The 24,797-nt window shown below is 45.2% G+C and overlaps 6 protein-coding genes across 6 annotated transcripts; 4 read left to right on the top strand and 2 right to left on the bottom strand.

Moving 5' to 3' along the window:
* Positions 1–5,383: 5,383 nt before the first annotated feature.
* F5J12DRAFT_914380 (uncharacterized protein) lies at positions 5,384–8,020 on the top strand (the record flags this gene model as incomplete). Its single annotated transcript, XM_051749115.1, has 6 exons — positions 5,384–5,526; positions 5,585–5,824; positions 5,888–6,384; positions 6,435–6,644; positions 6,695–7,312; positions 7,368–8,020. 6 exons carry the CDS (start codon positions 5,384–5,386, stop codon positions 8,018–8,020), a joined length of 2,361 nt encoding a protein of 786 aa, XP_051597856.1.
* A 7,062-nt stretch (positions 8,021–15,082) lies between these two features.
* Positions 15,083–18,018, bottom strand: F5J12DRAFT_784502 (uncharacterized protein; the record flags this gene model as incomplete). The annotated part of the gene is made up of 14 exons (XM_051743040.1): positions 15,083–15,114; positions 15,226–15,340; positions 15,441–15,463; positions 15,660–15,793; positions 15,942–16,022; positions 16,070–16,188; positions 16,283–16,354; positions 16,385–16,533; positions 16,581–16,865; positions 16,915–16,996; positions 17,033–17,093; positions 17,143–17,324; positions 17,371–17,408; positions 17,610–18,018. 14 exons carry the CDS (start codon positions 18,016–18,018, stop codon positions 15,083–15,085), a joined length of 1,782 nt encoding a protein of 593 aa, XP_051597855.1.
* Positions 18,019–18,220: 202 nt separating this feature from the next.
* Positions 18,221–20,667, bottom strand: F5J12DRAFT_784501 (uncharacterized protein; the record flags this gene model as incomplete). Its single annotated transcript, XM_051743039.1, has 10 exons — positions 18,221–18,240; positions 18,289–18,700; positions 18,772–18,859; positions 19,185–19,277; positions 19,334–19,414; positions 19,594–19,606; positions 19,676–19,841; positions 19,924–20,062; positions 20,087–20,142; positions 20,548–20,667. 10 exons carry the CDS (start codon positions 20,665–20,667, stop codon positions 18,221–18,223), a joined length of 1,188 nt encoding a protein of 395 aa, XP_051597854.1.
* A 1,509-nt stretch (positions 20,668–22,176) lies between these two features.
* Positions 22,177–22,600, top strand: F5J12DRAFT_894948 (uncharacterized protein; the record flags this gene model as incomplete). Its single annotated transcript, XM_051747788.1, has 2 exons — positions 22,177–22,230; positions 22,283–22,600. The coding sequence occupies 2 exons, from the start codon at positions 22,177–22,179 to the stop codon at positions 22,598–22,600; spliced, it is 372 nt and encodes a 123-aa protein (XP_051597853.1).
* Positions 22,601–23,305: 705 nt separating this feature from the next.
* Positions 23,306–24,262, top strand: F5J12DRAFT_724197 (uncharacterized protein; the record flags this gene model as incomplete). The annotated part of the gene is made up of 3 exons (XM_051741516.1): positions 23,306–23,480; positions 23,535–23,761; positions 24,068–24,262. Coding segments are annotated over 3 exons (597 nt in total), but the record flags the coding sequence as incomplete, so codon positions are not given.
* F5J12DRAFT_724221 (uncharacterized protein) lies at positions 24,263–24,739 on the top strand (the record flags this gene model as incomplete). The annotated part of the gene is made up of 3 exons (XM_051741520.1): positions 24,263–24,321; positions 24,377–24,515; positions 24,584–24,739. Coding segments are annotated over 3 exons (354 nt in total), but the record flags the coding sequence as incomplete, so codon positions are not given.
* Between the last annotated feature and the right edge of the window lie 58 nt (positions 24,740–24,797).

Raw genomic sequence — 24,797 nt, 5'->3', positions numbered from 1 at the left:
TATCCACCCCTTGGTAATCATCTTTCTAATAGCTTACTAACAAGTCTGGCTTCATGTTCATTACTCTGGACCAGCCTCATGTATTTAACCCCTGTACATACTTTGTAGCACTCCAGTCAGAATATCAACTTTGAATTACCCTCAAACTCTGTACTACACCCCAAGTCTACTCTATAGCTAAGGCTGAGCCTTAAGCTATCCCTGGCTTGCATAAGGGTACAGCACATAAGCTGAGACAAAGGGAGGTAGATCCAACCCTGGACTGGCTTCCCCCTGTGTGCACTCTGAGACTGGTCAGTTTCCCACAGTCCCAGACTTGTTCCTGTGCTCCTGGCCTTGACTCTGGACCTTCAGACTTGGCCCCTGACCTCTGGCCTTGACTCCAGTCAACCAGACTTAGCCCCTGTCACCTGGTCTTGAAGCCTGGTCACCTGAGGGTAAACCTGTACTTGACACAGTAGAATTTTGGGAGGTCCCATCCTTCAGGTGGTTGCACCACATGCTGGGGCCTGGGCTTGTCTTTTTTGATTTGTGAAGGTAGGGGGTAGATGGGATCTATCATTGTGATCATACTGCACTAGGCTAATGCTACTTATTCCAATTGTTTTTGGGGCTGGCCACATTTTTGGGTCAAAATCTTGAAAACTTAGTATAATAAAAATTGGCTCATGCAGATTCCATTGTTATGTCCTAAATATGCCTAGTATACATTGTCATCTGTCCATAACTGTCAAACAGGATATTTTATGCATGACAGACCCACCATGGTCCTCATTGGAAGAACTGGATGAGCCATTTTATCAGTGATACATTGTACTGTTTTACATGTTTCATCTTTTATTTTAGGATATAATTGTAGAATCTGTAGATAGAACTCAGTATGCTTACAAGCTAATGAGGGACCAAGTGCACAGCCAAGCAGGACAGCAAGAGGCCTGATGATGCAGCTAGGGCAGAGATGCTGAAAGATTGGAAAAACAAGTCAAACACACTAGAAGGGAGTGGTCAGCTTGTCACCTATGACACAATAGTGCACCTCAAAGTTGCTAGAGGTTCAGCTAATTCCTTGGGTGTTTGTGGTGAGTTTTTGGCTGAGAATATCAGTATTCAAACTCCGACTGCTGTCATCTAATATGTTGTCCATAGTGGCCATGGAGTCTGAGCCATCTGCTTCTCCCCTGGCATCACAACCCACCAGATCAGTGACAAAAGCAGTCATCCCTTGCATTATATGGGAGAAAACTTATGCTGCATGGACCAATCATCTTATCAAGTGGTGTAGGACCCATGAAGCAGAGTGGAAGAAGCTGTTTTCTGACTCCAAACAAGATGCTTGAGAGGAAGGTAGGAGTAAGCAACAATTGTGACATGGGAAGAACATGATATATGTCGAGATCACAAAAGCAATCTTCTTGGTCGATGAGTCCCCTGAATTCTGAGTCCTTGCTCAAGACAATCCAGCTGTTTTTGCCACTCCAATCCATAGTCAGCTTGACATGTACATGCATCTCTTTCAAACAAAAATTCACTGCTCAACTATTACAGTTTAAAAATAAAGTACCAAAAGCAGAATGCACTACTTGGGCAGATGGGTGCCAGGCACACCTATGAGGATCTCACAAGCAGCAACAGCACAAAAAATATAATTGGTACATGACTATTTCATTCCTAAATACATGAGTATACTGATTGTTATCAGTGACAATCAAGAGGAGTTTCCTTGGTGGTGAGAATTGCATGGGTGGTGGTGCACAAATCCTGCCTACAACAGCACCTGGAGTGCTGCTGATAGTGGGCAGGATTTTGCCAGGTGCACAACTGAACTCTTCAAGCTGCAGCAAAACCCACCATCCAGAGATTCTGTCAATCCTGCTGCAGGCCCACTGAATTCACCTCAGCTGGAATAGGGTGAAATAGAGGATGGTGGCGACATTCATACTAATGACAACTTTTTTGCAGATGATTCTGAACTGATGAATGTTGACAATGACCCCCCCTTGTCACACATCAATACCATCCCCCTCCCTGCTCTTCTCTGAGTGAGAGCTGCCACCACCTGTTGTTCCATTGCCCTCTCCATCCTCTCCTGGGTGGCAGTCAACATCAGCCAACCCATTGCATCCCCCCCATTTTTCTAATTGGTTGTCACTGTCATCCCTCCCTGCTAATTCTGTGTGGTTTTTTCTTGCCCCCCCACCATCCTTTAATTTTTCTGAGTCATCTCCTGTCATAGCTCCTCCCCCCTCTACCTTTAACAGGGTGAATTCTATCAGTTTGAATGATGACCCCCCTCCCTTTGCATCCCATCATCCAAAACTTCAGCCAGCACATCTGTCCCTCAAGCAGGATTGACCCCTCCTTAAACACTGGTTGGCCTCCACTCCAAATATGGATGACTCCTCTGACTCTGACATCACTTCATCCAACATATTCTCAGCACTTTGTCTCTCATCATCTTCCCACCCCAGTGTCACCACTTTCTCTGATGACAGTGATTCCAAGTTGTCATCAAGGCCATCCCATAAGTGTGCACAGGATACCCCCACTGACAAGCTTTCTTCAAACCTTGCATCTGCTTCATTAACTTTCATTAAGCAGTTTCAACAGGCACAGCAGGATAGGTCAGAGGTCAAGTGTCACTGGCTTGAGTATGGATACTGGAGGACTTGACAGAAGGCCACTGCTCTCTCAGCTGATTGCAACTTACTATGCAACACAAACTGTTTGCACATGAGAAGATGATGGTGGCTCAAGAGTTGGGGAAGATGAAGCTCACCATACAGTTGGAGGAACTTCATGCTTGGAACCTCACCTTGCAAAAAGGCATAGCTGGCAGTGAGGATCAAGGCCCTTTGTCTAGTAATCAAGATGTTTATCTGCTTTGAAAACAGTGTATGACAGAATATTGATCATCATTTAGTATGCATTCCCATTCCCCCCCCTAGCTGTATTCCTGTCCCCCCCCTCCCCCCATGTATACATCTGCATCATATTCACACCACAACAGTATGTAGTAGTACATGTGAATATGGATGTTTGTCTTGTTTGTTATCAGTTCCTTATCACTTGCTAGACATCTCTGTTGATAACCATGCATGCTTTCTGGTGGAATTTGAATCTCCCAGTTGGAGCTTAAATATTTGCCCACAAACTCACAACTCAACCACACATGTTTTTTCCACATTTAACTTTGAGTGGCCCTAATGTCAAAGAGAGACAAACTTGGATCTGTGCACAAGGTGGTCATGCCCACAAATGAACTCAGAACCTTCACAACACCTCTACATATACATGCCTACTTTATAGTTGTTCTGTGGTAGAACAGGATATTTTAATACATTATTTATTTATCATGTTTTCTGGGAGATAAGATACTGTAATTTGACCTAGAACATTTGGCATTGAATTATTATCACATACAAAACATATATCATTTACTTTTGATGTTCCTTGGAACATTACATGTTCTTCAATGATCAGTGTGTTTAAATTATTTTGTGGTAATGTATTTGATTAATGTATTGCATAACATGTAGAAAATGACAGACCCTTGCACATACATCAGACAGATTATGGAGGGAATAGAAATCATCACCATATGGGAAGATGATCTTCTCCTGTTCATGATGACCCAGGGGCTTATGATATCACTAAAATCACAACTACAGTCTATGTTTGAAGTTACCAACCTCAGAAACCCTAAGAACATTGACAGTATAGCAATCACATGAGACCATTCCAAAGGAACTCTCTTCATTGGGCAAACATAGTACATAGATTATATACTAAGGACATAAGGACTTGGAGGTGTGAACAATGTGAAAACACCTGCAGAAATGAATGTTCAGATGTTCCCTTATCAGAAAAGAGAAGATGAGTGTAACCAAAATAAATATACTTCCCTGATCAGATCTCTGATGTACACTGCAGTTGCCACAGGGCCTGACATTGCCTTTGCTGTAAATAGATTGGTCTTTTTCACTTCAAATCCAGACCCAAGGCACTGGACTGTGGCCAAATGAGTGCTAAGGTACCTACAGGGAACAAAAGAATATGGAATGATGTATAGACCAATGGAAGGCAATACTGCTACAGACATATTTACAGGGTATGCAATGCAAGCTTTGCCAACACAGAGAACAAGACATCTGTCACTGGTTACATGTTCTTGGCTCAAGGGTGAGTCATTGTGTGGGGCTTGAAGAAACAAACCTTAACTGTGCTGCCAACTATGGAAGTGGATTGTGCTGTGTTGGCCAGAAGTACTTGAGAATGTGTATGGTTAAGGAAGCTATATGCTGAACTAGGGTACAGACAAAGGGGGTCAACAAAGATAGTGACAGACAGTAAGGGAGCCTGAGCTTCAGTATACAATCCCCACAAGCTCATGTACATGGGTGGATGGATGATCAGTTTGTCCTATAACCAACCACTTGAGTGAGCTCATAGCCAACAGGTTGAGTAGGCATCTGTTGGCCCAGGGCCTAAGATAATAAGGGATGTATTGTACAAAATATGTGCACATCAGACTCAGAAGGTGTTGTCAAAAAGATATGTCATGTGACATCATGTGATATGTCGGGGGGGCGGTTGAGCAAAGGAAGCTCTCAGTGCTCAACATTCAGCGTTTAACATCTAGCATACCAAACACTGGTGGTTCCTTTGTCTTTCCGTCGATGGAGTGCAGCATGTGCCGACAAGAATATAACACATTAACATATGCCTGAACCGCACACGAGTCTTGATAACTTAAACCGCACCGTCCGAATTATGGCCGTCTAATTCTGTGGAGTTAAGGGGAACACAGGAGCTCGAGATATTCGGAGTGTCAACCGATGGCGACGCAAATTAGGCCCGGGGGGGCTGGCCATAGCCTCAAGTTCAACAACACACACACACACAGATATAGTTTTATCTATCTGAGTGCGTCTTTTTTTTTGACACACTCCTGTGTTCTGTGGGTACCAGTGGGTGCTCTGGATAGCACTAAGAACGCGCCATGTTTCTTGTGCATTCTTTTGTTCTGCTGACGTGCTGTGCAGTGTATTATAGGCAGTCTGCATAACTGCAGAATTCTTTTGTTCCGCCAAAGTTGGAGAGGACCTACAGATTGTGTGCGCCACCATCGTTTCGTGTGTGGCGCTAGTCAATAACCGAGGAAATTGACAACAGGAATGACCATCACAGCTGTAATGGTCAGTGTGAACTAAATTTGGATTTCCGAGACGGCCAGACAGGAGATGTACTTAACAGCGATGAGGTGGCACGACTCTTGCCACTCAGTACTCAACGTTCAACGTTCAACCTCCAGGTTCCCATCACCACACAACACTAGTGCCCATCTGACGCGACTCCTGTTCTATATCTTCACCTACCAGTGACCATGTCTGGTCCCAGCGGCGCAGCAGTGGAAAGTGATTCTTCGCCACCCCCACGCACAACTGCAGGTGCCGGCCAGCGTCAATCGACTCCAATGAACCGAGGCCTCTCTGCGGCGAGCGGACAGCTCCATATCCACGGCGTTCGGTGCGTTCGCCCACTTTTCTCTTCATCGAGGTACACCTGATTCACGACAACAACCAAGTATTAACGATCTGATACCTTGGGTCACAGAAGACGTCCACAAAGCACAGCAATGCGAGGCAGACACAATGCTCGAGTACATACTGAGGCGTGCTTCGGAGACGCCAGATGACCTTGAGAACTTGGATAGCTATACCCTATTGGGAAGATGCATGGAGAAGGTTCTGCCCATATGTAATGAGGAGGTCAAAGATATCAACGGATTCCCGGTCTCGAACATCAAAACGGCTCTCAAAAATTAGTAAGTTTCGTGACTTGCGTGCCGGTGTTGATGTCAGTGTTCTTTGCTAACGTCTTGTACCAGCACGGCGTGTGAACAGGAGGATGGCTTGTACCAGCCCTTTGTCCAGGCGTCCAACACTGCTCTTGCGCACCTGCAGAGCCTGGAGATCGTTGGTATGCGTAAAAAGGAAAGTGCGGAAGTACAGATGTTCTTTCAGCGCAACGATCCGAAGGTCATCTCTCAATATCACGAAGGGCATTTTTCGAAACGCAAACCAGATATTGTCGCTATTCCATTCGCGAAGGGCCCCCAGCATTCTACAGAGACTGCACTCAGCGGCTGGCGCGACCATGTATCGACAATAGGTCCAGGTAAGGCACCCACGGCGAGCTCGTGGAAGGATGTGCTCGGCGTCTTTGAATTTAAGCGATGCAAGTCGAAGATGACGCCGCCTCCCAATATATACGTCGTGTCAGAGTACCGGGCTTCCAAACCAATGTTTTTGCAGATTGGCAAAGATGGAAATGAAACGGAGGCTGTCGCCGCCACGCGAGCGACACTCGCAGCACAGGCTCTGCGTAAGTAATGGAACTACACTGTTCAGTCAGGTTTAACATGCAGCCAATAGTACGCAACGCAGGTCCCAACATGACTCCTCAAAGCACTCGAGCGGGATCCCGGAAACGCAAGTCGGGGGCTGATTCTGAGTCTCGCGCGAGCAAGCGATCCAGGCCCGAGGAGCCCCGGGCACACGTAACAATCCAGACAGCGCTGTACGCTGCTGAAATGCAGTCCGCCAATATTGCGATGAAGTATGGCCTCAATTACATTGTTATAGGTGCATATTTTTTTCTCGCTAGTGAGCAGATTGCGCTGGACGCCTTTCAGGCGACGACATTTGGATTTGGTATTACGACCATCAAGGCCTCATCAGCGTGGGGGGATTCAATTTTGTTCAAGATCTCCCTCGCTTTCTGGTGCTGTTATACGCTCTCCAGCGATTCAATTTGGAGGACTGGGGTCGAAACACAGAATTTCAACCGAATCTAGAAGGGGACCGCATCGAGTCTCACACTATCGAGGTCAATGGAAAAACACTGACATTGGACAACTCGGAGAGAAAAACCCGGCTTGGGCTGGGAGGACGTGGGACTCATGTTATGGACATCACCTGCTATACACAAAAGCAGGAGAAGCTTACGGAAACGGCCGACGGCATGGTGGCGAAAATTTACTGGGCGGAGGAGGCACGAATGGCTGAGGAAGAAATTTTGGTACACGTTGAGAAAATTGCGCAGCAAGTCAGGAACGTCCAAGGACACGTGCCGGTCTTGCTCTTCTCGCAGAGGTTTCCGGTTTCCACATGTAAAATTAGGAGGGCTCTTGGCCTCACGAACCCTGAGAAAGGCAGCCGGACGCTCGTCCTGCTCGTGTTCAAGAAGCTTTCGCCAATCAAAGAGCTCAATGACCACGAAGTGGTCAACGCATGGTGGGAATGTGTTTTGTGTAAGTCCCGCTTTGTTTTTGTAGTGCCTTGGTTCTGAAAATCATTCTATTCTAGGTCACCATGCCCTCTGGAATAAAGGGGTCTATCATCGTGACGTGAGCGTCGAAAACCTGATGTACTCTAGGGTGGGCGGCAAGGTGACGGGCGTCTTAAACGATTACGACCTTTCGTCTTTGGAAAGTTCTTCCAACCCGTTGGGTAACGAGAGGACTGGAACGATACCGTTCATGGCGATTGATCTCCTCGAGGAACGTGGTCAGAATGGCGATGTGAAGCACCAATACCGCCATGATATGGAATCGTTCATCTGGGTATTCCTCTGGATTTCCCTACAGTACAAGGACGGCACGGCGCTAGAACCCGGACCCCTGGATTCATGGGCCAAAGTCAATGCCCATGGATGTGCTGCAATGAAGAGGAGTTTCCTGGGTTGCGCTGGCATTGTAGTCCCTGGTGACACCCCCAACCTCGTTCTTGTGTTGACGCTCGCGAATTTTCTTTGGCAGAAGTACAATGCCCGTCATAGCTTCATCATTAAGAAAAGGATTGCTGAGGCAAAGCTGCAAAGTGGAGGGCCGGGGCCTGCTACACAGCATGCAGCTACCATCAAGAAACTCGACGATGACAATCAGCTTGCTGAGGAAACAGCAGATACGGTGTTTCGAGAGCTTTGTTCCGAATTGGACGTGAAAATTGACAAAGATTAGCAAATTTTCTCTGTAAGACCTTCTATGACATGGCAAAGAAGCACAACAGGCTTGCCACAGTAACATAGAATATATTTGGCTGTATCAGGGTTCCAGATGAGGAGCATTTGTTGTATTGAAAATGTTACCACAAACATAGGAAGCTTGTTCTCCAGAATTTTGGTATTGGAGACCTGGGGATAAATAGTTATGACATCACAAACCAAGTGGGAGCAAGAAAGGGACATGCATCAACTTGATGGATATCCAAGACCTTGCTATCACTGATGAGTCCCTGACAAAGGTATTGTTCCATCATTGCCCACAACACATTTGAAGTCTGTTCACCAAATGAATGGTGCATCCTTACATCACAAAAATTCCCCAGAAGTTCAGAGGGTTCCAGTGACCCACAGGAGGATATACCAGTCTTTGGACAACCATCCTCCCTCAGAGAGACCCAGTCCTCAAGAAATCCTGAAAACTGGCTTAAGTCAATAGCAACATTGACAGTGCATAGACAACCTGTTTGGTGTACATTGTGACACATCAAAGGTGTTGATATTTGGTGAGGCAGACATGGATATTGTTGATGAATTGAGATGAAATACTAGAGTCCTGATGCATAGGAAGACAGCCAGGAATGTCAGCAGTCATCCTTTATGCAAGAAAAAGTCATCAATGCCAAAGAAAAGAGAAGGAAGTGAGTTAATGGCCCATGTACAGCATTCTGGTTTTTGACATATCTCCCTCATTTCTGCAGATACAGACACCATTCCCACACTCACTTATAGTGCTCAGCCACATGATCCTACCTTCCAAAATTGGAAAGATCCTCACACTCCACATATTTCTATAGCTGTCATATCCATGACTCTCAGACTCAATCCCAGTCCAGTCTGGACCCCTAGCCCCTAACTCTGGTCAAGTCTAGTCCTAGTCTGGCCTAGATAACCCAACTCTGGCCCTAGATAACCCAACTCCAGCCTGAATAACTCAAGTCTGGTGTTTTACCCCTATCTCCAGTCCACTCTGGCCTCCTGGCCTTGTGCTGCTCCACCCTGGTCCTCCCAGATCCATGTCTGGGTCACCTGGACATAACTCCAGTCTGTTTCCCTTTGTTTGTACTATATTTAGTTTAGTCCTCTTGCCTGATCTCTGCTTACTGTACAAACCCTGTGTCTGACTCCAGTTATGCTGGTCACCTGGACTTTGGCTATTAGTCTTGGCACAGCCTCTGTGGCTACCCACCCCTTGGTAATCATCTTCCTGATAGCTTACTAACAAGTCCAGCTTCATGTTCATTACTCCAGACTGGCCTCATGTATTTAATCCCTGTACATACTTTGTAGCACTCCAGTCAGAGTATCAACTAAGTATTACCCTCACCCTGTACTACTCCAAGTCTACTCTATAGCTAAGGCTGAGCCTTAGTCTATCCCTGACCCCTGTCCCAGACCTCTCCCTGGCTTGCATAAGGGTACAGCACATAAGCTGAGACCAAGGGAGGTAGATCCAACCCCAGACTGGCTTCCCCCTGTGCACACTCCAAGACCAGTCAGTTTCCCATGATACCAGCCTTGTTCCCACACTCCCAGCCTTAACTCCAGTCCTCCAGACTTAGCCCCAGACCTCCAGCCTTAACTCTGGTCCAACCAGACTTGGCCCCTGTCTCCTGGCCTTGACTTTGGTCACCCAGTCTTGAAGCCTGGTCACCTGAGGGTAAACCCATACTTGACAATAGCACTCCCTCAAACAGATGCTCAGGCTATGTATATTTACCAGGAATTCCTTCCAGCTTCTGTCCTGAAGCATCCTGGTACATCCCATCCTCATCTGCCCCCTCAGCCTGTCCAGCTTGGACAACATTCTTTTTGTCAGAATGACCTTCAGGAGGACATTCTATGGTTGTGTCAGGTCTGTCATTCAGTTAGAAAGGTCTTACATGGTCATTTCAGTCTCCCTGATCACATCCATGATGAGTATGATGCACACCTTGCCTTCTTGTTGCAAGATACAGCAGAAGATGCTCCCCCTTCATCCTCTCTTTCAACAGAGTCTCATTCATGAAGTTTTTAATCCCCTATGCTCCTGTCACCCCACAGACCCCCAAAAGCTTGACCCCTTTGACACCTGACACCTGCCATCCCTTTATGGATGTCCTATATTGACATCAGATCAGTGCTGCATCTCTGTCATCCTACATTGGTTGAGAAGTGATTCCTTTGAGATGTGACATGCACAGCCTCCCCCCTAATTTGATTCCAGTACAATTGTTCAATTTCTGACAATGCTTGACTCATACTTTGATATTCCAACTGTCCTTGACTCACCTATTGCCAGTATTTCCAATCTTTTGACTTTTCTCACTCATTTTATTGATCCTTAGTAATGGTTACCAATGCATTCTAAGTTGATTACCCACTGCTTCCACTCCTTACTTAACAGTTACCAATCACTAATCAAGTGTTTACAGTTTGTTTTCCATAGGCATTGCTCTTGTACTGTATATAAATCACTGGACTCAGGTAGCTGAAGAATAACAAGAGGTGGCAGAGAGCCCCTCTTGCTTGCATTTCTCTGTCCCTCAGTAATTCATTCATCAGCTTCAGTAGTTGAGGATTCATTAAGGGTCTAGCTATTGTCTACTTCACTTATCATCACCTATCATCAATCAGCTTCACTCTGAGTCCTCTCTGAGCTCAGATTAGCCTGGGACATCAAATTAAGTCATCATTCATCTTTCTGTACGCTGACAGCAGTCTACCCCCTCACTTCATCTTGCATTCTTGCTCCTTCATCAGGAGCAACCCCAACCCTCAGCACTCATCTTTGAGTACTACAACTCACAAAAAACCTGCCCAATGACACACACCAAAGGTGTTATGCACATGGTTACAGCTGACTCTGGCTAACTCATCAACAAGTTGCACACAGTGCCATAAATGGAGATGAGAGACTATAGCCCTCATGTGTAAGCATACACTTACCACTCACACATCACTCATGCTCATGCTACTGCTTCATGCTATCACATCTCCTATCACACTGCACTATCATGTCTCCTATCCCCTTGTCTGGGCATGTGGATCCCTCTTGCTGTGTTGCACTGTTTGGACCCTGGGGGTATATATATTGGTGCTACATGTATGCATAGGGCATATCTTCTTTTCCCTCTTTCTTTCCCTCTCTATCATCTTGTATCAGAGCATAAGCTCAGTTGTTCAATCCCACACACCTGTCCATGTTCTGTCTTGTTGTGATTTGTCCTGAGTGTGCTCACCCCTACCATGGCGAGTTCCATCATGCATAGAAGGACAGCTGGAGATTAGTGGTCATCCTTTGCACAAGAACAAGTTGTCAGTGCTAGAGAGAAAAGAGGAAGCAAGTTATGCACTCATCAAAAGTTTTTAGCACCCATGTAGCATTCCAATTTTTGTTGTATCTCCACCATTATCAAAGATGCTGACTCAATTCCCACACTCAGTTATAGTGCTCAGCCATGTGATTCTGCACTCCAAGTTTGGAAAGGATCCTTGTACCCTACATGTTGCTACAGCACTCTACCCATCAGATGCTCATTTCACTAAGTCCATCAGATATGGCTGCCTCTACATTGATCACCTCACTTGTCTCCTTTGCTAGAGACTGTGGCTATGTATATCTGCCAGGAATTCCTACCAGCTTCCATCCTGAAGCACCCTGGTGCATCTCATCATCATCAGCCCCATCTCAGCCCATGCAGCTTGGTCAGCATGTTCTCCTTGTTGGCATGGCATCCAGAAGGGCATTCTTTGGTTGCCTTGGGTCTGTCACATAGTTAGAAGGGTCTTGTGTGCTCATTTCAGTCTTCCCATTGAGATGTGACATGCACAGCCTCCCCCTAATGTGATTCCAGTGCACTTTCCCAGTTCCTGACATTACTTGACTCATACTTTGATGTTCTGACTGTCTTTGACTCACCTATTGCCAATACTTATCAATCTTTTAACTTTGCTTACTGATTCTTTGCTTTTTGGCTTGCTAATCCTTACCAATGCTTACAATGCTTTCCAAGACAATTACCCATTGCTTACATTCCTTACTCATCAGTTACCAATCACTTACCAAGTGTTTGCACCTTGTTTTCCATAGGCAACACCCCTGTACTGTATATAAATCACTGTACTTAGATAGCAAAAAAGAAGACATCAGAGAGCCCCCCTTGCTTGCATTTTATCATCACTCAGTAATTCATTCAGCAGCTTCAATAGTTGAGACTTTATTAAGGGTCTAACTATCATCTACTTTGCTTATCCTTGTCAATCATCAATATACTTTGCTCCAAGCCCTCCCTGAGCTCAGTGCAGCTTAGGACATTGAATTAAGTCATCATCCATCCTTCTGTAGGCTGACAGCAGTCTACCCTATCGCAGTCTCTCACATTCCTGCTCCTTCTTCATCAGGAGCACCCCCAACCCTCAGCACTTGTCTTTGAGTGTTGTAGCTTGCAAAAACCCTCCCAAAGAACAGGTTCTACTATCTAGGTACCACATAGGCACACCACCACTTGCTCTTATTGTCTTTTGTGTTGGTTTTGGTTGGTTTTCACCACTGAACCACACTTCGACTCACACCAGTCCAAGTCAGGTGACCAGACCAGTGCTGGATCTGCTGGGTCCCAAGTCTAAAGTCATGTGCATGTAGTGTAGTATTCTTTCTGTGTTGGTATGCCTGCAAATGCCACTGCAAATGCCTGGTTCTGGTTCAATGGTGTGAAAGAAAGGACAAATAAAAGAAAAGTGAGAGGAATCAAGACATAGTAACTATGAGGTAGGAGAAACAGATAGGAGGAAAACAAACTTGAGACCAGTTCTATATTATTTCTTGAAAGGACTGGGTTTGTCTGGGTACTGGTCATGATACTCTTGGACAAGTTCTGAAGCATTGTCCAGCTCTGTTGCTAGTACCCAGGTAGTTTCTTTATCAGTTCCCTTGTAACCAGTCCACTGGACCAGGTACTGCAACCAACACTTTCTGCACCAGTTGACCTTTGAATTGAGTATCTCTGCTACTTCAAATTCTAAGTTGCTGTCAACATCTACTGGTGGGGGTGGAGGTTGAGTCCAGTTGGGTATGGTATTTGGGATGGCTGGTTCAGGTTGGGATACATGGAAGACTTGGTGTGCAGTGCACATAGAGTCTGGTAAGCATAGGGTGAATGAGTGAGAATCAGCCTGGGCCATTATGGGGTAAGGCCCAAGGTTCTTCTCACTCAACTTCTTGGAGGGCTGGGTTGACTGGAAATACCTGGCTTTTACATAGACATTTTCACCCACTTTGAAGTCTGGGGCCAGCATGCACTTAGCATCTGCCAGTCCTTGGTAACATTGCTGGGTGAGAGCCATTTCTTCATGAAGGTATTGGTGCAGTGAATCTAGGTCGACTGTGTAATCACAAGCCTGGTTGGATGTGAGATCACACTCAGGGAAGACTGAGATATTAGGGTGATAACCCTTATTAGTGAAGAAGGGTGATACCCTGGTCATAGCACTGGGTGCATTGTTGTAAGCAAATTCAGCCAATGGTAGTAACTTGGCCCAGTTATCCTGTTGGTAGTTACAGTAGACCTGGAGATATTGTTCAAGGGTCTGATTGGTGCGCTCTGTCTGACCATCCCCCTCTGGGTGATACCTGGAGGTGAAGTGTAATCGCATGTCCAGAGCCTTACCAAGAGACCAGAAGAAGTGGGATACAAATTCTGATCCCCAGTCTGAAGTTACATGGGCTGGTACACTGTGCTTGGGGAATATGTGCATCAAGAAGAGCTTGGAAAGCTCAGGGGCTGTGATGGTGTTGTGAGTAGGTATGAAAATAGCTTGCTTTGAAAGCTGGTCAACCATGACAAGGATGGCAGTAATGCCAGTTGAGGCCAGGAGTTGCTCTATGAAATCCATCAAGATGGAATTCCATGGCTTCTCTGGCACTGGGAGTTGTTTGAGTAGGCTGTAAGGCCAGTGGTGGGGTACCTTGGCCTGGGCACAGGTAGTGCAGGACTGGACATAGTCTTTGACAAATGTCCTTAGGCTGGGCCAAGTGTATTTGTACTGGATGAGCTCTAGAGTTCTGTTTTGGCCAAAGTGGCCAGATAAAGGATGATCATGTTTAAACCTCAAGACACAAAGGTGAAGGTTGTTAGAGTCTGGTACATAGATTCTTCCATCTAGACAGAGGAAGCTGGCATCATCAACTGACCACTGGGAATCTGATGTATCTGAGAACTGGACTTGAGTGACCAGGTCTGAGGGTAGGGCTGAGAGGATATCATTGTGTAACTTCTCCACATCCATCAGTGCAACAGCACATAGGACCAGGTATTCAAGGTAGGTGGTGTGCAGGGAGGTGGCTAGCTGTTCCTGTGTGAAGACTGGTCTGAGGTTCTGTGGGTTGACCTGGGCATAGTCACTATCCCCCTCTTTGGGGTAGATGTCCCATCGTCTAGTTAGGGCATCAGGCTTAGCACTGAGTTTACTGGGTCTGAACCAGATAACCATATTGAATTGCGACAGAAACTCAGGCCAGTGCACCTGGCACTGGGTCAATACCTTCAAGGTGGAGAAGTACTCCAGGTTCTTATGATGGGTGACAATGTCAACTGGTACTGCAGAGCCTTCCAAGTAATGCCACCTTGTCTGGAAAGCCTCAAAGATCACTTTGAGCCCTGTGTAATTTCTAGAGAACAGTTCCAAAAAATATGTGCAGAGATGAAAAGTCAGTGACCAGATGAGCAGTGAGCAGTGAATAACTGCATTTGAGTGGGTGTAGCCATATGCATGAGTAGTTGCTGACATGATCAGGTTCACTCAATGGCTCCAAATGTCCTATACATACCATTGCTTGAAATAGTCATGGCACCCAAAGAATGCTATTCAAATTGTATCCAGCAATCATTCTCTGCAGGTCTCAAGTGTTGTATTGTTTCTCAATCTCATGTCCTTCTACTATGATTTTATTTGAAGCAAGTCTTGAGATGTGAGGCAAGGGGACACAGGTAGGGGGTAGCACATGATTGGTAAGCAGCCACCAAGTGTAGATAAGACATTACTAGGTGTAGAACTTCAGATCACAACAACACACTGCATAATTGCATAAATTTTTGCTACTGTTCTCTAGATGATACACAGGGCTCCAAGGATATGAATCTTGTGTGAAGAAATGTGCAATAATAGGCTTCCAATCTTACTTACATGTGCAATGAACATCTGGAAGCAGAGGGCTCTCTACTGCCCAAAAAGCATTGAAAGCCTGCTGGACAATTGATGTATAGAAGACCACTATTGGTTTGCTAAGGTGTACAGATGCCTAGATCACTTGCAATTTTGATTGTATATGTGAAATCAGCCTATGCTTTTTCAGACTTATATAGTGCTAGAATTAGTCTAATTTTTACACCAGGACCTACATCTAATTCCCCTGATTCTGAATCTGCAAAAATTGCAGTGATCCGACTTGAATTGATTGAGATATCAAAGTTATAACATTTAGCTACTAAATGTGTGTGATTTTGTTTATTTGGCCTTGCTCTCAGTTTTGAAAATAGCTGTAACATGAGGAGCAACAAGGCACAAACGCAGTAGCTAGGACTGCAGGAATTGTATATACACATTGAGGCATCATGTACAGTGCCTAACAGCAATGGACATGTGATGGACATCGGCACCATGTGTGATTTGACCCTGGACCACCCCTAACAAAGAGTTGATAAGTGGCCAGTCCTGAAATGTAACAGTAATGGCTGGGGCAACTGACACAAAACTATGGGATGTGGTAGAGGACTCCAATTACTCACATGATATGGGATATTAGATGGGCCAGGATCATGATAGTTCATACAGTCACCCCAAGAATCCTACATAATTTTTCCTTAGTCTTGTTACCAAAAGTCAGAGACCTGGATACTCACTTGTCATCTGGGAAAAGACTGCTGGGCTGGGCCAGCCTCTCGCATGTGAGGATGGCTTGGAAGATTATCCTGATGTAGATCCTATACAATGCTTCATTAGTCTTGTTATCAGACCATAGGAACCAAACCCTACCCCATATTGCAGAGCCAGTGTGGGAGGCTTGGATGGGCCAGGCTCTCGAGTGTGCACATTGCTTGGAATTGTGGATGGGTCATGACACAAATCTTGTGCAATGGGGCACACATCCTGGCATTGATCGTGTGGCACAGTTCAACGGTCAGACTGTAAAGCCTTGTGAACATCAGCAGATACCAGATATTGAGTAAAAAGCAGAACTTACCTGGGGACCAATAGTATTGTGATTTGACACCTCCACATGGGGTCGCTTCCAAGAGGGAAAAGGGAGTTGTTGCTGCAGTCAGGGTTGTGGCTATCAAAGGACCTCTGTGCCTTGCTGCTGGTGATCCGTTTCCTTGAGGGACTTCTGCCACTCTGGATCATCTGAGATCTGCTGCAAAACAGTACCATTGGTAGCTTTGATGAGCACAATCTCACCCTTCAAAGGGTCAGCATCCAAAATATCAATGACCTCTACACAGAACTTCAGCATCCAACTGGATGAATAAAATAGGGAATACCTTCGTTCCAGCACTTAATCTCAATTTCCAGCACATCATCCAGACTATCTTGTTCTTCCTCATCATTGGTTTGCCCATCATACAAAAGACCCAGTTTTCTCTGAAGGTAAGGTACTACAAGTTGATGAAGAGGGCCAGCCTTAAGTTTCTTGTACTCAAAACCAGGGCCTGGTGGAGATACACTGTGGGGCCAGTTGAAAATAGTGAGGTGGCTCTTCCGCAAAAACCTGAGAAGCTGGTGCCAGGAAACTTTCTGGGGATCACTGACTTCAATGCCATGTGTGACTGAGCAAAGGATCAAGATAAATGCATGTACAGCACAAGAATAACTTACCACACAGATCTCTCAATGTGGCCAACATCTTCTCCTTCATCATGCATCTGAATACTCTGTGGTTGCAGTCTCTCAGAGTCTCCTTTATACAACAACATAGTTCCAGTGCAGAACCCACATCTCCAATGGAACTGGTGCCAGCCACCCTGGCATCCACACCATCGCCATTCCTGAGAAACCTACAACAATCAAATGAGGTCGAATGAAACATGCAAGAAATAAACTTACTTGAAAATTGCGGTATGCTTATCCATGAGTGACCAGACATCAATGCCATTTTCATTGATGAAGTTTCTTATCATCTTGGAGCCTCCAAATATGCCAGAAGTTTGACGTCCTGCAGGGTCCTGTCCAACATACATTACTGCTCCAACTATCTTGATATTCTTGAGATTGGACCATGCCTCTGCCTGTGGAATGATCAGAATTGATGGCTGCACAGTTGCAACCACATACCCATCCAGAAAATTGTGTCTTTTCATTGTCCACTCTAGCTGCAATAGATTTGACAGATTGATTAGTCGGTATGGCAGAAGAGCTCTCACTCCACTCATAGATGGCTTTTAACTTTTAGTCATCCTTGGGGATGCCTATCATGAGGGTGTTTTACTCCTTCATAATCAAATTGTTGATTGAATTTTGATCAGCTGGTCAGGACATTAGAAGGGAAGATGTGAGAGGGAGGAAAGCCATACCACCATCTGGTTTGGGCTGTGTGGCCCAATACCACAAGTGGAAGAGGTTGGCCTCATTAATTTTGGTATGAGAAGCCTTAACACTAAATCCCACAGTGATGAGTGTGTTGCATGTAGACTGCCCATGCCATTGGCCAAGCTCTTCCACCATCATCTTGACATCCTTCGCAAAAGCATGTATTTCATCTAATGCTGCTGTGGACAGATTCCCTGGCTTCTTGAGGTTTGGGAGTTGGGTGTCATGGTCACTGTGGTTTGCAGCATCAATGTCCTCGGCATCTATAGCCCTACCTTTGCCCTTCTTCTGAAGTCTAGTATAGATCAGGCCACCTTCTTGGTGAGGATGGGGGAAGCAGGGACTGGGCACAAGAAACAGTCTGAGCATTGCAAGCACATGCATCATCATCATCTAGGGGTCAACATGTCAACATGAGGCAGATGTGTATATAGATGGTAAGAGAACAGGATCACAACAATTCTTTATCCATATAACAACCAAGGGAATGATGCACAACAGGAAATGGTCATGAGTATCCAAAGCACCAAGCTTTGAAACACAAGTGGGCACAAAGCCTACCATCGCATGACCAGAGAGGCACCAAACCCCAAAATCAAAAGAAATGAGAATTATCTGAAAAAAAATGTGAGAGAACAAGGGATACAAAATGGAAAAACCTACCATGGGAGCCATTCGAGCTCTCCATCTCATCGTCATTCTCATTCTCATTGTAATTGGAACCCTTGTCATCATCATTGCTACCAGGCAGCCAGTCATCCTCTTTCTCACTACTGGATGGCAGGTCATCCTCATTCTTGCTACCAGATGGCTGATCATCCTCATTCTTGTTACTGGAAGGCTGGTCATCCTCATTTTTGTTGTTGTCAGGATTCTCCTCCATCTCCTCCATTGCAGAGTCCTCATCATGGATCTGGTTGTCCATGTGCAGGGAAGGGGAAGGGAGCATTGGGGTGTTTGCAATGGAAGGACAAGGTGTCAAGGAGCATCTTCTATCTCTCAGGCCAAACATGTGCTCTTCCCAGCCTTCAGGAGGCTGGACTGCATGCCATGGTTTTGGTTTGCCAATCATATCCTTTGGAGTAGATTGCCATGAGTGGAAAATGACATTAGAGTAATGGATGAGAAATATACTACAAGACATACCTCTGAGTGTTGCACTCCATCATTAGAGACAACGGCACCACCTTTTTTTACTTGTTTGGAAACTGGGGCATTTTGTGAGGACAGAATCCTTTGGTTGCAAAGAACACGAGTGTTCAAGTCAGCAATGGAGTCCCTTGAAGGCTCCAGGATATCAGCAGAGCAGGGTATGGTTGTATGGGGGTGTTGAGAAATGGGGGGAGGCAAGGTGAGTATTTAAGGTCAGAGCACATCAAGCCGAGATGAACCACATGGGAAAGAAAATCCATCTAGAACATGTTGTCTCAGCATGCAAAGTTCTGGATATAGCATCAGCAAGGACATATGAAACCATGAAAAGAGGACACAACATAAGGGGGATGAAGGAAAAGCATGCAGGAAAGAAGTGGTTGTAATGCATAGCAAGGATGACACACCTATTAAAATGGAAACATACAGGTGAAATTCCAATCACAATCCAGAACAGCAGTATTCCATCTGCATGACCCAGAAAGTGGGTTTCCTCAGGACTGAAAAACCACAAGAGTTCATCAGTATCCAGCAATAGAGAAAGGAATGGGCTTACTAGACAGAAAATGAATTGTTCAAGCCCCTAAGGGTGGTCACTGATGAGAGCAGGGTTGACACAGTCCAATAGATGGAGTCCCTTTCACGTGATTGATAGCCAAATCGAGCATATAATGTAGACCAAATGTCAGAGGTAACCACATACTCATGTTAGAACTTTGCATGGTTGATCATGAGGCAACCTGGAGAAAATTCATAGTAGAAAGGAGAACTTGAGATCAACAATCAGAATCACTGCCCTTGTAGGTAACATCACACCAAGTCTCCAATACTGTAGAGGAACATGCCACATATTCGATCAGCAGGGATAGATATGAACAGATGTGTTGCTAACTCGAACCTTCAGGACTAAAAGGCGAGGGGAGAACTGCACTATTGGCTACATGATCGATCACTGAATCTGTACCAAGGGTAGATGAGTGGGGAGACAAGGGCATTGCTATAGAAGGCATATACTGGCCAGGCAGAACGATGGAGTGCAGCTGGAGGTGGGGAGAATGATGGACCTAGTACACATAGTATGTGCTGGTAAATGGGTCAGTAGACTGTGGAACATAATGATGCATAACTTAAGTCAAAAGCACTGACCTGCAAAACCTTCATTAACATCACTGAAAGATGAGGGTCAGTCTTGACTGTCATCATGCAATTGATCGTTGGATCCACTGGACACCAAGACTGCCCTTGAAGGCTCCAAACCTTCAAGGCTGTCAAGGGCACCAAGCCCCTGACATATGGTAGAGGAACACACTGAGCATTCCCCCAATACCATGTGGACAGCATACAGAAGATGAGAGTGTTGCTAAGCTGTGGGTGGTGCGAATGTTTGTTTCAGCTGTGATGATGTAACAATTGTGCAATTGTGAAATGACATGTTAAAATTCTGTCATTCATCGAAACTTTAGTCACATCAGTAAAGGTGGCCAAATCTATTAACAAAGTAGCAATGGCACACTAGTACTTGTAACTAGGACTTGCTATAAGTAGCTTATCAAAATGTCATTACTGTAATGCATGAATGTGTCTCCCATGAATATTACAATAGGCAGTCTGGAACATTGAGGAATGAAATACAGAACACAAAACTTATATCTAATCACCCGATTTCTCACTACTACTAGTAAGTGCTACCTACTACTTCGAGTCGCCAATGCCCCTCCATATAAACCAATTCAGTGCAAGGTAAGTTTCCCTCTATCTTTTCCATCTTACTTTTCCAGATGGCCTGGTTGCTCTTTCCACAAACATTTGGAGCATTTGTCCATCAGGTCTTGGGGGTTTGGTGCCCACAAGTTCTTGATAGGCTTGGGGCCTATCAAGAGTTATCCTCATGGTTTCTGGGGTGTTTCTTCATCGAAACTCAGGCATTAACATAGTCTATATGCATGGAATGTTACCCAGTCAGTGGAGGATTTTGCGCTGGAAAGAGGGTCTGCCTTCAAAGTTGGCAGGATTCATGTTGACAAGCAGAAGTCAATGGAGACCATTTATAATTGACTAGATGAACATTTGCACAATTGGCTAAAGAAGCACCCCCACTATGAAGGTCCTCTGAGACCTGATTCATGGCTGGGGTCATGTCAGTGATGTCTCCTGCATCTGAAGGCATGATTTTTTTCTGGTTCAGATTTTGTTAATTAAAATTTTCTCTAGCAACTCCCATTTACATTTCAAGACACAGTCATATTGGTTGCTTTTTGTCAACGCCTCCTCCTAGACATCTTTGGCATGCTAGAATATCTGGACACAGACCTCGACACTGCTATGGGCACTTTTGTTGATTCATTTGACCACTGGATCAGGGCATTCACAACAGACCCTGACATTTGCCAGTGCCTTTTTGAAATACATGTGCCTGTCTGGATGGTCTGGAAACCTGATCATGTACCCCCAGACATGCAAGTGTTGAAGACTGTTGAGATTATGCACCCTCATGACATAGTCATGGATCCTGAGGTTTTTGAGGTCAGGCAGATGCTGAAATGGCACAGTGCCTTGTACCACCCTGGTGAATCATGCCACAGGCACATTTGACAAGGCCTGGCGATTGGGCTCGAGCAATTTGTGGCTCCCTGGCCAGAACCACCATGCACCAGCAGTGGTGTGGCCTCGACTCCCACAAGCATGGGTCCCACAGCTTCCAATGCTGCAAGTTCCAGTGGTGCAAGTTCAAGTACAGGAGCTGTTAGGACAGGCAGGGCTTGACAATGTAATCAGCCATGTATGTATCCTATTCATTTTGTCTCAGTGTGTTTAACATTTTGCTCAGATCCCCCTGCAAGCTTGAGAGGAGCCAAGCCATCAGTTGTTCTGAATCCTGAACTGTGGGAAGACCTTGGCAATCCAGCTATTCCCCCTACTATGTCTGCATGGAATGCTGCCCTGAATGATGTGAATAAGGATGCAAAAAGGGTTAGTCCCAACATGCCCAAGGTAGCTTACTTCTTTCCCAGCCCAAGTCTGTTTGTGAGGGGTGAGTCCTCCGATCGCCAGCAGAGGTACCTGAGGAATTGGCTAGTCTCTCAAGCAGGTTGGATCACTCATCTGTCTGCCTTGGATGCATCTCATGTTATCCCTCAGTCCTGGCAGGATTTCCTGAACACAATTCCCAAGCAGATTTCATCCACATTTTCCAGCAACTGACTACATGAATCTGCCACCCTCTTTGGTCCCAAGCTCATCAGCCTCCAACATGACATACCTAGCCATGTACAATTCTGGGATATTTCAATTTCCCTCACAGACCTTGCTACCATTGATCAGATGACGAAAAGCAAGATTTTATGGGATTTATATGAACACAACTTCCAGTTTGAGTTGGTTGCTCTTGACTGTGTGATGATGCCTAGCTTGTGGTCGAATCAGGATTCAGAGTGGCTCAATCACATCCAGCAGGTATGTACAATTTTATCTCACCAGGAATGTGCTGTTTCTGAACTCTATGCAGATTTTCCCTGGTGATTTGGAACTTGCCATGTGTGCTGAGCCTTTCCCTCAGCAAAATCAAGGCCTCAGCTCGTCCAACTTTCAATTGAAATGGGAGTACATACAGAATCTCTGGGTGTTACTTGCTGTATGGCCAGGATGCCCCTCAGACTTGGCAGAGCCAATTATGCCATTAGCATCATCATTGCATGTCTGGGCAATGGAAAAGAAGTTGGCTATATTTTATGTACAGCCATTCTTTGATAATTTTGGTTGTCCACCCCTTCTTCCCTGCCTTATTCCAACTGCACCACATGGTTACAGTTCAAATAGTCAGTAACCTCCTTCATCATTCCCCAATACCATTTTTACTCTGTATGTTTCCTGAACAATATTTGTAGCACACCACAATTGCAATCTCTTTTTGTTCATCACACACTTGCTCCATCTCTTTCTCCATTGCCCTCACTAGTCGTGTGCAAAGGTCAGTTTGTTTTTCTATGCTAGAGGCTAACTATTGGAGATGTGCTGGTGGCATCTTGGGGTTGCCTTCCAGCAACCAGGATTTGGTGTGCTGGTCACAGTCCTGTAACTTTGTGTTGCAGGATCATCATCTACCACTAACTCACCTAGACAGTTTATGTGTCTGACTGAATTTCATAGATGTCTTCTCATCAACCGAAACAGCTTACTAGGTGTGGTCCCTCTGTACAAGTTACTGCCCCAATGAACCAGATTCCTGACTTGCTCCATGCAGATGATCTTGTGGTCCTTGTTGACCATCAGACTGCTGAACCTTCACACTGTGTTCCCAGAACTGTGGGGCTTTACCTTCCTGTTGAGCACTTGCTCACCTTACCTGGCTGTTGCACTTTCACACAATACCCCAGTGATTCCTCCAACCCACACATCCAATGCTGCTTGCCCATTAGAGCCTTCTGTGGGTAGTGAATGTGACCTCTCCCATGATGCCACTTTTGACCACTTAACCGATGGGCTACATATTAGCCAAGACTCACTCTTGTCACCATCTAGGAATGCCTGAAAAAAAATGAAGCAGTGGCAGCAGTGGTCACACACTGTCATCCCTTCCCTCCTTCAGCCATACCTTGCATATCAACAACTATCCAATCACTTCTGGAATCCTGTTGACTATGAACTGCCAATGTGTGGTTGTCACCAGACTCGAAAACTGAGAGTCATTTGCATTGATTTCAATGGTGAGATTTCTGTGTTCTTCATCATTTTCCTCTGCTTAGATGCATTCATGGCAGCTCTGCAATCAATTGATCTGGCTGTCTGTCCTTGTGCACCTGCAGCCCTCCAACTCCTTTGGATGGGCTACTTCCCCTGTGCCCCACTGGGGCCAACACTTGCTGTTAGCCTACAGCTTCTCAGCTTTGTCCAACAACTCTTCATGCACATACCTCCAAACACTTCAGCATGGTGTGAATCCCTTCAGGCATACCTTGCAGCTATGGGTTATGAGGTGGACACAAAGGTATGGAATTGTCATGTTTTGTATCATTACCCCATTTTTTCCACTTCATAAAACATACATTACTGCCATAGTGACTGTAGTACAGATGACTCTGCTATGTAGGTAGTATATCTTAATCTGATGCATGACTATTTCATGGTTATAAGTGCATGCATGTGTGACATGTTCTGTTTCTTGGGACTGCTGTAGTGTTATATTGATAGGGTAGGATGTTTGTTGGTATTGTTTGTGGTGATGTTGCTATATTATTAATGCATACTTTGGTTGTTCTTCTCAGTCATGGATCATTGCTGATGATACTTGCAGGAGGGTATACACCAGAGGTTCAGTAATGCATATCACTGGTATTGTATTCTGGAAACATCCCTTGATGAATATGTCCAACAACAACTGCAAGAATCTGCTAGTCCACCATCAAACATCCCCTCTGCAATCCCATTGCCAAGTCCCCCAGACAATGATGTCCTCAGTTCAAAGATGAGGCCATCAGAATACCTATGACAGCATTGTCCTCTATGCTTTGGTGGCCAGAGCTGGCAGAGCAATAATAGTGAACATGGGTATGTCACTTGGTGGATATAGTTTTGTCAACTGCTAAAATTTCCTTTGTTCTAGCCTTTCTGATGTTGATGAAATTGTTTGCATTGATACTTGTTTTACTCAGAAGTGCAGAAGTGGGCATCCAGATGATCCAGTAAACCCTACAGCTACAGTCTTTCTTTCACAAGAAGATATTTGCGCTATGGAGCATGAGGTTAATGAGTTGCAAAAGTCAAAGTCTTCAACCCAAAGGTGGAGCATGAGGTTAATGAGTTGCAAAAGTCAAAGTCTTCAACCCAAAGGAATTATCTTGGTGATGGGGAGGATGAGTTTGAAGAGGGAATGAGGATAACAATGTCAGTGCTGAAGGGTTGTAATGAGTCCTTTACTGCAGCTGATGAGAGGTTCCAGAAAGTGAGTCTTAATCATTTATTCTGACTCCATTGGTCTGATGGCAGTGTAGGCAAGTACCCAGTTCTTTTCAGATACTGGTGTC

The sequence above is a fragment of the Pisolithus orientalis genome, assembly GCF_024613125.1.
Source record: "Pisolithus orientalis strain OTSU chromosome Unknown F5J12scaffold_26, whole genome shotgun sequence".
Taxonomy (NCBI): domain Eukaryota; kingdom Fungi; phylum Basidiomycota; class Agaricomycetes; order Boletales; family Pisolithaceae; genus Pisolithus; species Pisolithus orientalis.
Note: the sequence above shows the minus strand (reverse complement) of the source record. Positions and strands in the feature narration are given on the sequence as shown.